Source organism: Rutilus rutilus (genome assembly GCF_951802725.1).
Source record: "Rutilus rutilus genome assembly, chromosome: 5".
Taxonomy (NCBI): Eukaryota; Metazoa; Chordata; class Actinopteri; order Cypriniformes; family Leuciscidae; genus Rutilus; species Rutilus rutilus.
The window spans coordinates 28,025,037-28,043,621 of NC_140213.1; the positions used below are offsets into that span (position 1 = coordinate 28,025,037).

General features: G+C 36.4%; 1 protein-coding gene across 1 annotated transcript in view; it reads right to left on the bottom strand.

The window, feature by feature from the left end:
• Positions 1–18,585, bottom strand: part of unc13c (unc-13 homolog C (C. elegans)) — a 404,470-nt gene that overhangs the window by 320,941 nt on the left and 64,944 nt on the right. Inside the window, exons 11-15 of the mRNA XM_084408974.1 lie at positions 14,771–14,886; positions 13,873–14,036; positions 5,431–5,584; positions 4,542–4,610; positions 404–493 (exon numbers count right to left, since the gene is read on the bottom strand). Of these exons, the coding sequence (XP_084265100.1) occupies positions 404–493; positions 4,542–4,610; positions 5,431–5,584; positions 13,873–14,036; positions 14,771–14,886 (593 nt within the window). The remainder of the gene's footprint in view (positions 1–403; positions 494–4,541; positions 4,611–5,430; positions 5,585–13,872; positions 14,037–14,770; positions 14,887–18,585) is intronic.

Here is an 18,585-nt window from a genome sequence, read left to right on the forward strand (position 1 = left end):
AAAATTATGATGTGAAAGGAAGTTTGTTGAACAGGATTTTCTTTTTCTTTTTCTTTTTTCTTTAATATATTTGACTACTTAATGCAGGAAATTATTATAAAGTCCTTCATACTGAATAACAACTGCAATAATATTTTGACTGCCCATGAAAGTCACAAAACCCCCTGATAGTTTCATTCATATTTTTATTTTATTTTTATTTTATTATCTTTCATGAAATGCATGAGGTTTTTTTATTTTTTTATTGTGTGTGTGAGTCATAGTGTGGAGTCACACTGCTTTAATTCCAGTTAAATAGCCCACATACTTCTCTCTGTGTGTGTGTGTGTGTGTGTGTGTGTGTGTGTGTGTGAGAGAGAGAGAGAGAGAGAGAGAGAGAGAGTGTCGTGTGTGAGTGTCGTACCTTCATCCTGAAAAAGGTGATGCTCGTCAGCAGGTCAACGGTTGATTTTAAATCCTGGAGTCTCTCTGGATTTCCAGCAGGGAAATTATCCTGCAAACACAAAATAAAATTCTGATTATATTTGAAGGGTGAAGATAAATAGATTAAGATTTCAGTTGTGGCTATATATTTGAAGAGTTCAGATGCAAAAGCCTCTAAGTGCCATCTGAAATTTTCTTCTAGAATGATCATTTTTTATCAAGCTTGTATATTTAAGTTCAGTAATTTCACTTAAATGCCAATGAAAATTGTCATTTAAGTGAAATTACTGAACTTAAATATACAAGCTTGATAAAAAATTATCATGATGAAAAGAGGCAAGCGAAAAGACAGCATAGCTCAGAAAGATGGACTATATAGGTCTATATTTTGGCATAATAGAAAAATAAGTTGGAACAACCTGCAAAACATGTAGTTTGTACTTACACAAAGATCCAAAATTAGTACAGATTATCAAAATGTAAATGATAGATGTGGCTATATACTGATTTCAGTTTATCGCATTAGAGTTTGATGTTACCAGTTGCTAAATTAACAACAATTAAAAATCCCCAGTATAGGTAGGTTTAGGATTAGGGGGTGGGGTTAGGATTAGGCAATCAGTTAGCAGCTGCAAGAAGACACAAAAGAGAACAAAATGTTGTACTCACAAAAAAAAAAAAAAAAAAACGGATAGCTATCCGATCTGTCATCATAAACAGTCAGTTTTATATCAAGTGAACATAAACAGTTGAGGAAGAAAACGTGTAACAGTATATTCGGTCTTTATGACATCAGCCTAATATACCTGCTGCCGTCTGTCATTGATGTTAATAAAAGAACAAAAGATTAAATTTATGCTATTGCTAATACATTTATTTGTTCTTATTTTATTACTGACTGTCTTTAATAGTGCTTGAAATGTATATTAGTTAGGCTAGCTGGTTTTGCTCTGGTTCCTGTGTAAGTGTTCTTTAGGCTACTGATTTGTATTCATAGTATTCAGCTGCAACAGAATGTTTTGCAAAAAGACACAGAATAAATATGTTTGACGTTTTTACCTTATTGGAATCAAAACTGGACTAAAAATAATCATAATCGGACAAGATCAAATTAAAACAATACCCAACCCTAAACACAATACTCTAATGAGCATAGAAATTGCATATAGAAAACATAAATATTAGGTAAAACATAAGATCAGTTTGCATGCGAGTAAGATCTGATTGAATAGCTGTTTCTTCTGAAACATTATGATAAACATCTCTAGATGGTGGATGTTTCACCTGTTAATATTTCAAATGGCCTTTTACTCTAGTTGAGGAGCTTTGGCAGAGATGGATGGTTAAAAACATGTCAACATGAGTCATCTTCATTTAGCAGCATTATGCAGCAATATTAATAACCAAAACGTATTCCATCGTCATGAGCACCAATGACAAAATATATCATAATATAGCAGCATGAGCAAAATCCGCAACAGGCAGAGAAAATGTGTTCTTGGGCTGTAAAGCTATCAGCCTGCCCGCTCTAGCATGAAGGAACACAGTATATTTACACTGTGAGAAGAAGAGGCCATGCATGTGTGGACGGTCCCGAACACAAGACGAGCTTGGAGAAAACGAATGCCGTGGGAACCTCTGCATCTTTGCATTGTGTTCTGTCGGATTGCGCTGATGGCAGCTGAAACAAGTTATAAAATGTCACAGAGTTTTGTGACGGCATGGTTATGCAATAGTTATAACTTGGTTTTGTAAGAATGAGAAGAGACTCCTGTGGTCTGAGGTACGCTTTTCGGCACTTTTATCAATACCAGAGCGTCAGTCGTTGCTGTACTTCTTGGCTGGTGTTTCACCGCAGGTTTCTAATTATTCAGAGCGAGTAATGGAGTGCTGGAGCTGTTTGTCAACAACCACCACCAAAAAAAAACAGAGATAAATTTAGGCTGTTTTCACACTTGCTTTGATTCCACATCCCTCCCTCTGCTGCCGCAGGTCTTTCCTCACAGTATTTTTGGGTTTGAACTGTGGTATTCCTAACAGCAGCTGTTTATCAATGCAGCTAGTAGCAAAAAATATTTTTAGCGAATTTTTGTGAACTGATGTTAAGAGATTTATAGGTAAATCTAGACAAACCTTAACTAAGATTAATGAGTGCTGTAGAAGTATTGTTAATTGACTGAATACAAATTCTATGCCATCAATATTTCTTTACAACTGCAAATAAAAACTTTCATACTTCTACTTTTCATATTTTCATATTTTCATACTAACTGCAAACTACTTGAGTTCACATGAACTGCCCACCATACAAACTGAAATCTCAGACTTTGGCCTACTTCAAAATCTCTAGTGTGAAAAAAATTGCCATGAGGTGTCTGAAATCGAGCGTGCCAGTATATAGCATCACTAAAATAACACTTTGCTTCACTCTAAAATTCTCCATGGCCGTTTGAGGTGAGGAATAAGTGCGCAGAAGCTCTTGAGTGATGTGAAATGTCAGAAAAGGAGAGAGATATGAACATATGGTTGGGCTTCAGGCAAGCCGGTGTGCTGGGAACAGATTGCTCAGGTAGGAGATCATTAAACTGTGTGTGTCATCAGTGGGTCGGAATTTTGATCAAGAACCATCAGAACGTCGAAGGACCCTGAATTCAGTCTCTTTAAACATGTGTAACAGCTGTGTTGTCTTATAGTTGTGTTCAATAAACCTCAGGCAGACTTACCAGAATCAGAGCTTGCTCTTTATCTTTACATGAGTTTGTTTACAAATATCATAATATGTGTACACCACATGCATTCAACCACACTCAGGTTCCTTTGAACAGGAATCCTGAAAAAAGAAAATACATCACAGTTTTCAACATTGATAATAATAATAAATGTTTCTTGAGCATCAAATCAATTTCTGAAGGATCATGTGACACTGAATACTGAAGTAATGATGCTGAAAATTCAGCTTTGCATCACTGGAATATATTACATTCAGATCAAATAAATGCAGCATTGTTGAGCATAAGAGACATCTTTCAAAAACATTAAAAAAATCTTACCGACCCCGAAATTTTAAAGGCTAGTGTATGATATTTGTGAACAAACTAATTTGATTTCAGACCGATGGCTAAAATAAACTGTTGCAACACATTGGGCACATTGAGTATTGTGCGATCAATCTTTTCCATGATGAAGTTATTGTTTTGAAAACACATGGCCAGATTGAGCAGAAAGCTTCTAGTGTTTTCTGGAGTTCAGTGTGATTTCAAGGCGTTTGGAGAAACATATAATCCTGTGCAAGTGTAGAGGAGATAAGTCTGCCTGAGGTTTACTGAACACAACTATGATGTAGACAAAACAGATGCAAATGGTTTAAATTCATCTAATAAAGCAGTGGCGTTAAAGCACTCTGGAGGAACAAAACCTGCACTGGCCAAATCCACACGAGCAACCGAAAAACCAAACACACTTTTTCTCAGAATTTCATTACAGTCAAATCCACAGAGCGCTGCAGATCTGGAGTGTATTACTGTCAGGACATGTTGCCTGGAAGCTGACGGCCGGATAGCAGCAGGTAACGGGCACTGAATTCGCTGGATGCCTGCCAGTAGAGTGTGTGTAAGTTTGTGTGTGTGTGAGCTTCCTGTCAATGCTTTCTAGCACACACACAGATATAGACTGACTGCACATCTACGAAAAAGCCACAGACTTAAATATGTGATCTGACTGCAGAAGCGTCCTTTCAGAAGAAACAAACTGTCGGACTGAGAGACATTTCTCTCGTGACGTATTTAGAGACACAATTAGTATAAAAGCAAGAAGGTCAGCACGAGTCAAGAACAATCTTTGATTTTCTGAGACACTTTCTCAAATCGTTGCTTTGTACGTGTATAAATGGACCTTCTGTTCTGTGAAGAGCTTGTATAGGCGTTTGAATGTCTTTGTAAATTAAGGTAGGGGATCACTGAAAGTGATGCAAGGGTCAAATTATCTCCATGGTGATGAATAATAGATGAGTGTTTTTCTTTCTGATGTCTCTGAAATAGAAAATCCATCTGGAGCAGCGTAGCGTCTGAGAGATGTATGTGTGGTAAGATCTTCGGTTTGATGGTTGTGCTTTTACTCACCCGATACTTGGAGAGGTCGATCCTCAGAGAGTTGTGAAGCTGATCCAAGAGTTTGACAAACTTTTCTCTCTGCAGAAAACCAAAGTCACAGAAAGCAGATCAGTAATGCATCCTGTCATCCATCTATTCTTTTGTTTGTGCATTCATTCATCAATTCAGTCATCAACATATCATCCATTCATTCCATCATTTATCTATCTATCTGTCCATCCATCTATCCAACAATCCATTGTCTGTCTATCCTTCCGACCATCCATCTATCTATTCATTCATCCATACATCCATCCATCTGTCCGTATATTCTTCAATCCAACCTTCCGTATATCTATCTGTCAGTCTGTCAGTCTATCCATCCATCCATCCATCCATCCATCCATCAATACATCCATGCATCCATCCATCCATCCATAAGTACATCCATCAATACATCCATTAATTAATTAATTCATTCATCCATCCATCTTTCTGTCTGTATATTCATCCATCCACCCATCCATCCATCTATCTGTCAGTCTATCTATCCATCCAAGCATCCATCAATACATCCATACATTCATCCATCCATCCATCCATCCATCCATCCGTACATCCATCAATACATCCATTAATTAATTAATTAATTAATTCATCCATCCATCTTTCTGTCTGTATATTCATCCATCCACCCATCCATCTATCTATCCTTCAGTCTGTCTGTCTGTCTGTCTGTCTGTCTGTCTGTCTGTCTGTCTGTCTGTCTATCTATCCATACATCCATCCATTTATCTGTATATATGTCTGTCTGTCTGTCTGTCCATCCATCTGTCCATTTGTTTGTCTGTTTGTCTGTCTGTCTATTTATCTATCCCATGTATCATTCACCCATCCAAAAGCAGTGAGACTGACAAACCCCAAAGTTGGATGCAGCAAATCGGTCAGAGGCCGAGATGTTAGTGGTTGCTGTTGTTGTGTGAGCGAAGTAGGCATTGATGTTGGCAAGCAGGTTACTCATCACCGCAGGAACACCGGGACACATGTACTTGGATGAGAGACAAGAGAAATGACTGAAAGAGAGAGAGAGAGAGAGAGAGAGAGAGAGAGAGAGAGAGAGAGAGAGAGAGAGAGAGAGAGAGAGAGAGAGAAACAGATGTTAGATTCGGTCATAAACACACTCATGAGCAGTTTACCATCCATAATAATGTATATTTCATATCAGATTCCTGTGAATTTACTTCCCTTGAGCATTGAAACAACAACAAAAAGTTACTCCTGAATACAGACTGTTTCCTAAATGCCCCATAGATGACTTCTGTACTGCACAGAAATAATATTACTGAAATACTGATTAAGAACATGATTTTTTTTTGCAAAGTACAAACTGAAAATGAAGTCTTTTTTAGTAAAAACATTTTTTTTTTTTTTTTTTTTATATAAAATGTATAGTTTTTTTTTTTTTTTACATTTTACTAAGTAGTAGTAGTGAACATGACACACATGTAAATGATTATTTTAGGTATGCATGCACACATGAAATGAACTGCATGATCCATCTTATGTCAGAATTAACAGACAGCACAACACAGATCTGCTCATGTGTCGAGCCGGAGGGCAGTGCAAGGAAATTGCTCGGCAATGTCAGCCACTGTTAGAGGAGATTCATTAAAGAAAGATATAAGAGCGAAAACGAGATACTGTAGGAGAAGAAAGAAGAGAGACATCGACTAAAAATAGCAGCAGGCCTGCAGGGCTTATACACACACACACACACACACACACACAGTGCAATACAGCATCTCACATGTGCACTGCACACACTCACTCACATGTGCACTGCACACACTCACTCACATTATACAGTACTATTTGTTTTGTTGAACATTTCACATAAACAAACGGTCCATATAAACACATTTTTCTCTTTCTCCTTTGATATATAATAATGTATGAATGTAAATAATTTATGTAGGCTTAATAAAGCACACAATGTATATTAAATAAATAAATTTGATAAAGCAGCAAGCTAAAAATATTCTGTATTAAATTACTGTCAAACGGCTCTAAACAAATTATTCAACTGGATCTTAAGCACCAAACAGACCACAAGCCAGTCATTTGTTCAAGATATACACAAAATGAAAAAGAATGCAGAAATCTGTCCATGTGAAAGTTGCACACTTGCATTCACAAATGTTGAACATAACCCGGTATTAAAAATTGTTTATGGTAAAAAATAAATAAATAATAAAATAAAATAAAGTTATTAAAAAGTTGAAGAACTACACTTATTAAAACTAAAACTTAAATGAAAAAATATGTAAAACTACGTCACATTACAGTGTAACTAGATGTACCGCATGGCGGTACAAAATATGACCGCCGCTCAGGCCTGCACTGGCTTTCCACAAAAATAAATGACGTGGAGCAATTTGGCTGTATTGCGTGTTTATGTATATAAGTTGTATATTTTAAAAGACTGTCTGGAGTATTCCTGTGGATCATGGATAATTTAGAGTTTTGTAATTATTTGCTATTACTATTTAAGTTTTATATCAAAAGTCATTAGTTTAGACACTTAACATCCGTAATGTGAAAATGTCACATTCATAACAGTGGTTTTCCCTACATAATGTATTATAAAAATGAGTTTCAAAAACACACTTATTGTGTTCAAGCAAGTCTTTTTCATGCTACATTGGTAACAACAAACAGCTTTTTAAACAAAAACAAAACAAAATTAAACTCATTCCCACTGTACCTAGTAGAACACTTAAGTAAATGTCCCATTGAAATTAATGGGATTTTATGGATTTAGGTGAAGAAAGTGTACACATAATACATTTTGGTCTGTACCATGAAGAGAAAACTGATTCAACTATATAAACTATATATTTTCTGAAAGCGTAGACTCTCAGGATGTGATCTAACATGGCATGAAACATGTCCCACCCACCTCATTAGTATACTGGCCAAGCATAACACATTGGGTATTGGTAAATCGGGTATATGGTTGATACCTAAAAAAAGTAGTAGTATGTGCATGTCTGTCTGTGTGTGTGTGTATGTGTGTGTGTTTGTGTATGTGTGTGTGTCTGTGCGTGTATGTATGCGTGTGTACATGTGTGTGCGCGTGTGTGTTTGTGTGTGTGGATGTCAGTGTGTGTGCATGCTTGCGTTTGTTTGTATTCCTGCATGTGTGTGTGTGACAGTATCATCCTAAACCAGCAACCCTTCGCTCAACAGCACCATCTACAGGCCGATGAGTGTACAGTCACTAAATGTGCACATAAATGAATTTATTTTATACCCCCCCATGGATGAAATTCTACGAAACTTAGCATACCCCCAGAGGATGTCAAGTTAATCATACACATGAAATATGGTGCAGTTCTAAACATCTCAACTGAAGATAGGGGCGATTAAAGCAGAATAATATTGCATTTTCATTTTTTATGGGAAGGGGCGCAAATCACTAATGAGTGATTATGGGCTAGGTTGATGTGGGCCCTTAAGACCAACATACCATAAAAATTTCTTCATCCTCGGTGCCACGGTTCAGGTAGCTATTTAGGAAAAACTGCATTTTTTGGGTTTGGGGGGGCCCAGCGCGGGGGGGGAGTGGCCCCCGGGGACCAAACGAAATTTTTCCGTAAAAGTCTAGTGGGGCTACATGCCCACCAAATTTCATGTTCCCCGGTGTTTCGGTGTCCCTGGTATCGTTGACGAAAAATTCAGTAGATGACAAAAAAAAAAAAAAAAAACTTTGACAATCCCTATATGACCGCTTTCGCTAGCTATGCTAGCGGCGGTCATAATTATATCTTAAGTACTGAGTAATATTAATCAACAACATGTACTTACTACAGGGTTAGGATTAGGGTTTGGTTTAGGGTTAGTTACATGTAATTATGCACAATTTATAGTTATTACTATAGTAACTACATATGACATGTGTGACAAGGACATTGTAAAATAAATTGTTACCGATTTTATTTTATTTTTTAACTGATAAAAATGACAGAATCACATAAAAAAATACTAAAAATTTAAATAAAATGAAAACTGAACATATAAAAAGCTAATTCAAAATATTAATAAAAACAACAATAGTATATAGGCCTATAAATACCGGTAATATTAAAATAACATGTTTAATGTGGATAGACCACTATAATTTCCACAGCTGAAGCCACATCCACTTAAAACAACCCACATATTAAAGCCACGCCAACTTAACCCAACCCACAGACTGAAACTGTAAAATGAATGCTCTGTTTTTACCTTGTTTCTTTGTGTTTTTGGTTCTGTCCTGTTTTACCCCTGTGCCCTGTCAGCTGACCTATTTTTCCTAGTCTGTGTTTGTTTGATTCATTACACCTGTCGTCCAATTAATTAGCTTAATAGTTCCCTCATTTGTTCTAGTATTTATACTCCGTGTTCTTGCACTCCTTGTCCTGTCTCGGGTTTTCCTGAGTATTTTGGAATTAAAGACTGTTTCTTGGATTATTCCTGTCGTGCGCTTTGTTTACAACTACCCGTGACAGAAACCACACTCACTGAATTTTTTTATTTCTTAAGTTTGACAGCCTCTTCATTCGCTTTTCTTGAATAATGATTTGACCAAACTACTATAAGCATGAGTAAGAATGGTGATGTTTGCTTTAGTAAACACCCCTGATAATATTACATCTCTGTTCTTTATAATAAGTCTGCAACCGTAGGCCGTAAAGACGTGTCAACCGTACATTAGTACCTGCAGACATTGATTTGGACCTCATTAGTTCTGATAGCATGACCTCTGAGCCTGAACGGCCCATCATGACACGCACGGGAATGAAGAATTATTGTGCCTCCAAGAAAAGGTGAAGAGTTATCCCTTCCTCCATCCATATTCCCTCCTCCCCATTTCAGACATGATTGAAAGATGCTCACGGCTAAATCAGAATAAATTATATTTGATGGAGAATGTTGACTTCCTGTTGCCTGGTAACCACTTGCTTTCCTTTCAGCCTATGACCATTTGCTCTTTCCTCATTACTAAAATCCTTGTCTTGCTGCTCCAGTGGTTCGCAGAGCTTCGCTGTAAATCAGAGAAATAAAACTTGCCAGCAAGTATTGACTCGTCTTCTCTCTCTCTCTCTATCTGCTGTCCTCTTTAACCTCTGCGCACCTCCCTCCAATCCAGGACTTAAATTCCCACGCAACGTCAATATCTGGGATATCATCTGGTAATGAGTTACTCCTGTGATCTGTTTTCATTATGGTTGAGAATCTTGGATTGTTCTTATTAAAGTTAATTTAACCATTAAATGCATGAATGTTTCACCAATCATTATTACATATTCGGGTCTTTAGCGACCCAAATCTATATCTAACACAGATGGATCTCTACCTGACGCGATAATATAAAACTCTCCTGATATTAGAGTAACAATTACAGAAGAATAAAATAAAGCATATTTTCTTATCTTTTGGAGCTTGGAAGGGTTCAGTTTGAGCAGATGTTTTAAACCATCATTACTGTTCTCGTCAGAGCTCATTTCAATTATATTCAATTCAAATATTCAATTATAGTCGTGCAAAAAAAAAAAAAAAAAAAAAAATTACACTGTTACACCTTGGGTTGTTAGCGACCCTATACAATTTTTACAAAAAAACTAATGGTAAAACAGGCATTCTTTAATAAAAATCCAAAAATAAAATAAATGTTACATTGTTTATAATGAATTGATTGAGGAATACTAGAAGGTTGAAGTCTAACTTTAAAAAATGAATGATGAGGAGGGTAGTGAAAGACTTCCCGGGCCACCAAAGACCCGAGGTATGTGTTTAAATTTTTTGACAAATTATTTTTCTTAAAAGTAATAAAAGAATATAATTGTTGAGGCACTGGAATTGTTAAGGGTAAATCAGACTATGAACCAGAATTCTTTAGTTCCTTACATTCCTAATGACAACTTGCAGTTCAAGGTACAACATTTATAGTTTTGTTGTAAAAATAATAATGAATAAACTTTTTACTTATTTAAAAATAAAATAATAATAGTTTTTCAATGTTTGTGGCCTTTTTGGAAATTTCTAAAAACTCATCCCTAATCTTCATCTCCTTCCAGAAAGCTCTCAACAGGCTCATTTGTGATGTTCTGTAAACCTATGGACCAACATGCTGCTGATGGCAGAGGATTTCACCCTGAAATCATTATCCCCCCCTTCAGCAATAAAAAGTGCTGAATGGTAAAAAATATGGGCTGCATCTCTAATAACATCAGGAACATTTCACATGACTTTGTTAATGATTATAGGGCTGAGGAAAGGTCATCAGGGCAAACATAAGCAGCCTTGGAAACTGTGCGAGTAGCTTCACGAAAAGACCCTGTGCCATTCCGGGCAGGAAAAATCTCCACACATCGTCCATCAGATTTAAAGTTTAACCTGAAGAAGTGACCTTACTCATATGCAGCAGATATACGTGCAAAATAAAAGACTATCTACAAGGTGGTGCTGAATGATTTCCTGAGGTGTATAAATAATTCTACATCTAATCATTTAGGCCAGTTCCCCTGATTCAGTACCGAACACTCATTGCTGGAAGACTATCATTTATTGAATTAATCAATATCCATTATCCTAAAACAGAAGCACAAATCAGCAGATGCTTTAAAAGTCAGAAATCGACCAAACAGCAGAACCTGACGTTTCTCTGGATCAACAAGAAATACTCTAGACGTAGGATCCAAAATGTACACTCAGCAAGTGCCAAAATGTATTTGGAGTCATTTGCCAGCTAGCCAGTAACTTTATTTATGTATTTAATGAATTTAATGAATAATGAATTACTGCCTGCAGAAAGGCTGTCTTCATGGCACAAAAACAAAGTGAATAACAAGTCATACAATTGACAAAAATATATATAAAACATTTCAGATTCAGATTCATAAAAAAAAAAAAAAAAAAAAAAAAAAAAAACATTAAGGTGATACTTTTTATCTATCTATCTATATATATACAGCAAATATATTTTTCAATAAAAATAATGCAAAAATAATATTTATTTTTTTTGGCCAGTAATTTATCTCAATTCACCCACCGTTGGCATATGCGGCGAAAAAAATAAATGTTGGTCCCTGCTTTAAAGGTGATCTAAGTAACTTTTTTACCTTAACTGAACAGCTTCAGAGTCATTGGAATGGTTATATTACTTAGTTGGGGTTGAATGGTGGTCGTTTCGCACCCCCCTGGTGCCCGTGAGCGGAAAATCCGCACTTGCAACTTTGGGCCGGCGGGCCGCCGGCCGCTGCGTCAGGAAGTCTCGCGTGATATCAGGTCTCGCGATGTAAACAATTGCTTTACGGCCAAAAGAAATCTGCTAAAATGCTGTCATTATTGCGCTCCCTCACGCTGTTCGAACCCGAATGAAGAAGACGTTTTAAAGAATGTCCCATCTGCTTTGATGTCGTTGATCTACTAGCCTCTGGTGTCTGAGAATCGCCAACGAGTTTTTACAACAGTGTCGTCAAATATCTATTCCGAAGCTGTGGGGGGAGCTCTAGGGAGAAACCTGCGAGCAAAAAGCGAGAATACAGCGAAGAAATCCCGAAACTACTGAGCCCCGCTTTAAAGTCTGTTTAAAATGTGCAAAGCAGGGTAAAGATATATTGTTTGTATGCAAAATGAAATTACAATGTGAAGTTAGAGCTTCTTTATGCATTACAATCATCTAAACTGGAACTGTCAGCATTTAGAGGCTTTGCTGAAACATGAAGAGAATAACTGCAATGGCCAAGTCAAACACGACACTCTTTAAGACTACTTACAATCCAGAGAGACCATTTGTTATTTTCTGCTCAAATCTGACCTTTTTGTGAGGTTGTCACATGACCTGTTAAAGGGTAACTAAACCCTAAACCAACTTTTTTTAGTGAATGATCTGTAAGAATGGGGCTTTATTAGTGCTGTTCATTGATTCAAGTAATTTTTTTGACATTTGTGTTTAAAGTATTTTAATTTTATTAAATATGGTGTAAAAACGTCTGAGTGCTGCCCTCTTCAGGTTGAACAGTGGCTACTGCAGTTGAATTTTCCTATTGGAAGTTGTGGTACACTCTGATGTCAGAGGGTACCAGCTAACCACGCCCTTGCCTGCAGAGAGATACGTCTCAGATGCACGCCCCCTCTCCACTGGGCTCTGCCCACTTTTCCAGCATTTTTCAAATATTGCCAGTGGGTGGAGTCAGGCTCTGACCAGGGGTTTAGTTACCCTTTAAATGTGGCCCAGGTCTGAACATGTGAAGCTCCTGAACTGACCTGAATGCGTAAAACACCCTGACATGTTCATTAGCAGTAAACTACAGTAATGATAATCAATACTAGAAAAACTGCAATGAGTCTAACATCTAACCGAATGTCATTTATATACGGCTTAAACCTCCCTACACTCTCAAACTCTTTATATATTTGGACTGTAAATAGACAACCGTTCAAAAGTTTGTGGTCTGTAATATTTTTTTTTTTTTTTTTTTTTATGAAAGAAACTACTTTTGTTCAGGAAAGGATGATGCATTAAATTGAACAAAAGTGACAGTAAAGACAAAGTGTGTGTTAAGGGTGAGAGGTTTTCACTGGGAGCCTGAGCAATTCTAGTAAACAGTGTGATTTATAAAGCTATCATGTGCATGTATGACCATAAGTCATCGAAAGACTCGGAGTGATCCAACACGAAACAAGCCTTTCATAAATTCCTGTTCAAGCACAATCAGCACCAGTCATGAAAAATGCCAAGCGTCGTCTTTCAAAAGCATTAAAGACGGACAAAATAAATACATCAAATACAGAAAATGCAGTGAGCTATTGGCTGCTTTCTGTTAAATACTATCCAGTGCATCACATGTCAGACTTATTGTTTAGTAAAAGACACTTAACATCCAATAATGATATTGATTTGACAGCACTGACACTATTGGATGAGAACAAAACTTAAATAATATAATATAATATAATATAATATAGAACAAAGCTGAACTGAACTGAACTGAGCTGAATAAATACACTATTGTCTTCTATTGACCTGCTTTATAGCTGAATAAAATTTTCATAACTGTTCCATAATTGTTTCACTTTTCACAGTTAATGAACTGAACCAACACTACACTGGCTATCTATTGTCTTTTAGAGCTGCAGAATTTGAATTATCTCATATTTGATGAAGTTCGCATCACTGATTCTGAAAAGTCCTATTTATTACTGTGAAGCTGCTTTGAAACATCATATTGTGCTATATAAATAAAGGTGACTTGACTGACTCGCGATCTCCAAAAAACAAATGAAACATCAGAAACTGAAAGGGTTCTTCACTCACGTCATTGCCTGATAGATGGACTCCACACCAAAACGCATGGCAAACTCATCCACGATCTCCTGCGACACGTCGTCAAAATAAACCTTCCAGGCATCGTCGCCTTTGACTTCTGGGATCTTCACGACTCCACTGTTCTTCACCTCCGTCAGGTAGTGGAAGAGATTCTGCAGAGGAACATAAGAATCATGAAGAGCCATGTTATTTCAAGAGATAAACAGAAACGGGAAACCTGTTTAGGGGCCAGGCACTGTGCACGAACTGCAACAACATTGATATGGAATAGATGTCGAAAAATATCAACAGCACAGCCAACTTGGAAAGGTTAACATTTCAGGGTGCCAACCTACTGTCATCACATCAACAGAAATGCCACAACACTGTGCAGCCAATGGTGGTATGAAATATAATATAATATAATATAATATAATATAATATAATATAATATAATATAATATAATATAATATAATATAATATAATATAATATAATATAATATAATATAATATGGGAACACATAAAAAATAACGAAACATGGTATATGTAATCTAAATATCACATTTTGTGAAATTAATGTATTTTAATTATAAAATAATAAAACAATTATATATCAGGTTTATATGGTTTATTTATAATTGTATTACATTTTGTCGTGTTTTACAGTAAAAATATCATTCTAAATTTAAACAATCTAAAAGCACATTTAATTTGCAAAAAATGTACTCGTAGAAAAATACAGAGAAAATAGTTCCCATTGGTTTTTGCTATATTAAGCACAAATCTACCAATATTTTATGAGTATTAAAGATATTTATGTATTTTTACTTAAAAAAAAGAGCAACATTTTGATGAAGAACATGAATTTTTTTTGCAGTGTTTTGTAAAATGTAGTTTACACATACCTCGTGTAAACATGTGTACTGCCCATGAGGCGGAGCCACCTTCTCTTCTCCTTTCATCTCAACGCTGATCTTCAGCCTGATGGCCCCTGACACCATCGACTTATCCGTACGCTTCTCTGCAGGGAGAGACGACAACAAGAGCAAGAAAGGTGAATTGAGCATGTGAACAGAGGATAGATAAGACCAGAAGAAATAGAAATAAGACAAGTGAAATATTGAAGAGTGCTGGAGCTGCAGAATTTCCCTCCTCTCTGACCCTGTCAATAGCACATGTGTAATGCAGCTGACCTTTAGAACAGTGACCTGCAGACAGACACACACCAAATCTCATCAGCGTACGGCCATGTTCCTTTACAAATCTGACCCCAGGTCAAACTGCAAATTTAAGCAGGCCAATGAGCACTGAAACACTGAAACAGACGCCAAAGTTTAACGTCAACCATTGTACTTTTGTAACATGAGACTTTATCTTTGGTATAAAATGCACGATGATGAATCGTTCTTCAGAAACGCTTTCCCCGCCACTGACAGAATTGTCTGTAATTTAATTCATATTAATAACTATGTAAGCTTGTTTCTGCCACAGAATAAAAAATAAAAAAGTAATTGTGGCTTTTTATCTCACAATTCTGACTTTTTTTTCCCTCACAATTACATCTCGATATATATAAAAAGTGATATAAAGTTATAAAGTCAGAATTGAGTGATATAAAGTCAGACTTGAGTGATATAAAGTCATAATTCTGATTTTCTTTTCTCAGAATTGCATGTTTACATCTCGCAATTCTGACTTTATAACACGAAATTGTGAGTTTATATCTTGCAATTCTAACTTTATAACACACAGTTGCAAGTTTATATCTTGTTAAAATGTTTTATTCTGTGGCGAAAAAAAGCTTCCATAGTTAACACTTTACCGCCATTGACGGAAATTTCTGGCTTTCTGTGTATTCACTGTTATACAGTAGGGGCGCTATTACGCATCTTCTGAAAGAGTACAGAATCTCTGGTTTAGAGTTCTCAACGGGCCTGAAAATAACAACCCGACCCGACCCGGCCCGTGGCTTTTAAAGCCCGGACCCGATGTAACCCGACACATCAACATGAATTATCTGCCCGAACCCGGCCCGCAGCCCGACGCCGCGTCGGATTTTTTTTTTCTCATACACGTATTATCATGACCAGCAGACGGAAATTCAAATCAACCTTTAATGTTCACGCCTTTTAACAATACAAACAACTGAAACAATAAACTTTAAATATATAAATAGGCTGTAGTAGCGACGGTGAATTCACCTGAGGCAAGTTTACTTTTCACCAACTCCATCTCTTCTTCTCCAGGCTAAAGGCATGCACGCAGCGGCGTCAGGTCTGCCCCCGCCCCTCTCCGTGATGTGCTTGCACGCAGCAGCCAGACTTTCTTTACGGTGAACAGCAGCGATGATTAATAAATGTTTTTTTTTTTTCACTGACTGGAAAAGATTAAGCCCGAGGTCCGACCCGACCCGAGTCATTTGATTATATTTTCGACCCGAACCCGGCCCGAACCCGCGGGTCCCGTCGGGTTTGTCGGGCCGACCCGACCCGTTGAGAACTCTACTCTGGTTCAAAACAAAGGCAAAAAAGAAGCAGAAACAAGCGATAAAATCATTGCTTAAGCAAGTTATAGTCTTTGACAAAAACGCGATTTTCGCAGGTTTTTGTTTCATTTTTTATGAAACTTATGCTGGGTACACACCAAAAGATTTTTTACATCTTATAAGATTTTCAAAATGTGATAGACCACAAACATGAGGACAAAAAATCCTAGATTTAACCGTTTTGCTCTTATAGTGTGTGACAAAGACAGCACACCACACACAAACAGATTTTCAACCAGAGTCTCGACTGTGAACACAGGAAATCTCGCAAAATCTCACGAGCCCTCAGAATAAGCATGGCAGACAATATGCAGGAAGAAATTGCGATGATAGTGTTTGGAAAGGTTTTACACAACACGTTGTATAAACATTTGTGCTGTTGCCACAAATCAACAAGCTGATCCTCCATCTCTGCTGTCCACATCAATTTCACTTTGTGCTGCGCCATGACTGCGTTTGTTATGCTTCCGTCTTCCATCATCTCGCTTTCTGATTGGATATTGTTTCGTTTCAGGTGATAATCTCCAGAGCGTGCACGCGTTTGTCCTCGGGGTTCCCCCCACACATCAGGATTTCTGATCGTAAATATTAAACATGTTGAATATTTACGATTCGCAATCGGGACGGCTCCGACGTTCTTCCGATCAGGTTCGGACACTCTTAACACACCTCACACCAAGAGAAAATCTGATAAAATAATCTGTAGAACCATCAAGATAATCGGGACATAGCTAGGATTGTCGGAAGGGGGGAAATCGGCCCAAAATCAGCCCGATTATCTTTTGGTGTGTACCCAGCATTACCCACATTCAAGTACTAATAAAAAAATTAATGAATGAAGCTGGAATAAAAATGTTTATTTGTTGTTTAAAAGCAGAGGCTCTGTTCTTTCTTTTGATATATTGCATGTTCAGATATTGCTGGTGGTGATTTGCAATCCACTTTAATTTAATATTGACTTCTATTAAAGTCTTCTATTAAAATAATAAAGGAAAAATGGCACTTTGCAGACAATACTCCTCACATCTTGTTTTATCTCTTAATTGCGCTAATTGATGTCTGGTAAGTGGCCGCAGCGGCCAGACAAACGCCCATCTGGATCTTTCTCACATCTCGATGTGGACAGATGGAGAAGGACGGCACAGATATCAGCGGTTCAGTTTAGCCAGAGTCACAGCTCTAAAAACGCATGCTTCTCCTCCAAGCCAAAGAAAACAATCCAATACACAAACCATCAACAAAAGGAGAAATGATTCTCTGCAGAACAATGAGGCCATCTGCAACTTTCCTTGAGGAGTATTAAGGGATAGTTCATCATTAGCGAAGCTAGAATACCTGATATAAAGCACAGGATGAACTTCTTTTATGGTGTGTCTTTGTAATTTTTTGGAGCCACTACGGATAAATCTCACAAAGTAATGCTCAGAGGGATCACATTTCAACCTAAAATCAAAAGATTATATTATATTTTAATGATCAAGTCGTGCTCTGACAAGACATTTTTGACAATTAAACATTTTTAATGTAAAAAAGCAACCTAATTGTCATTGATTTTTGGGAAAATTAATAAAAATATTAGGGCTGTCAAAAGATTAATCGCGATTAATCACATCCAAAATAAAAGTTTGTTTACACATAATATATGTGTGTGTACTGTGTATAATTATTTTGTATATATCAATACACACACATGCTTGTATATATTTAAGAAAAATGTGTAATTTATATATAAAAAAATTATATTTATATATAATATAAATTATATATAAATATATACAGTATATGTATGCAAATATTTCTTAAATATATACATGCATGTGTGTGTATTGATATATACAAAATAATTATACACACACATATATTATGTAAACACAAACTTTTATTTTGGATGCGATTAATCGCGATTAATCTTTTGACAGCCCTAAAAAATATATATAAAAAACAAATTCTCATTAATCATATATACAGATAATACATAAATAAACAAACAAACAAACAAACAAATAACTACCTAAATATTTATTATTATTATAAATTCATTTATTTATTTATGGGGTAAAAAATGTACTGAAGAGAAAAGCATTAATATATTATTTTGGGAAGAAAAAAAAAGTCATAAAGGTTTAGCTTGACATTTTTTGTTTGTTTGTTTGTTTTTTGTTAATGATTCCTTTC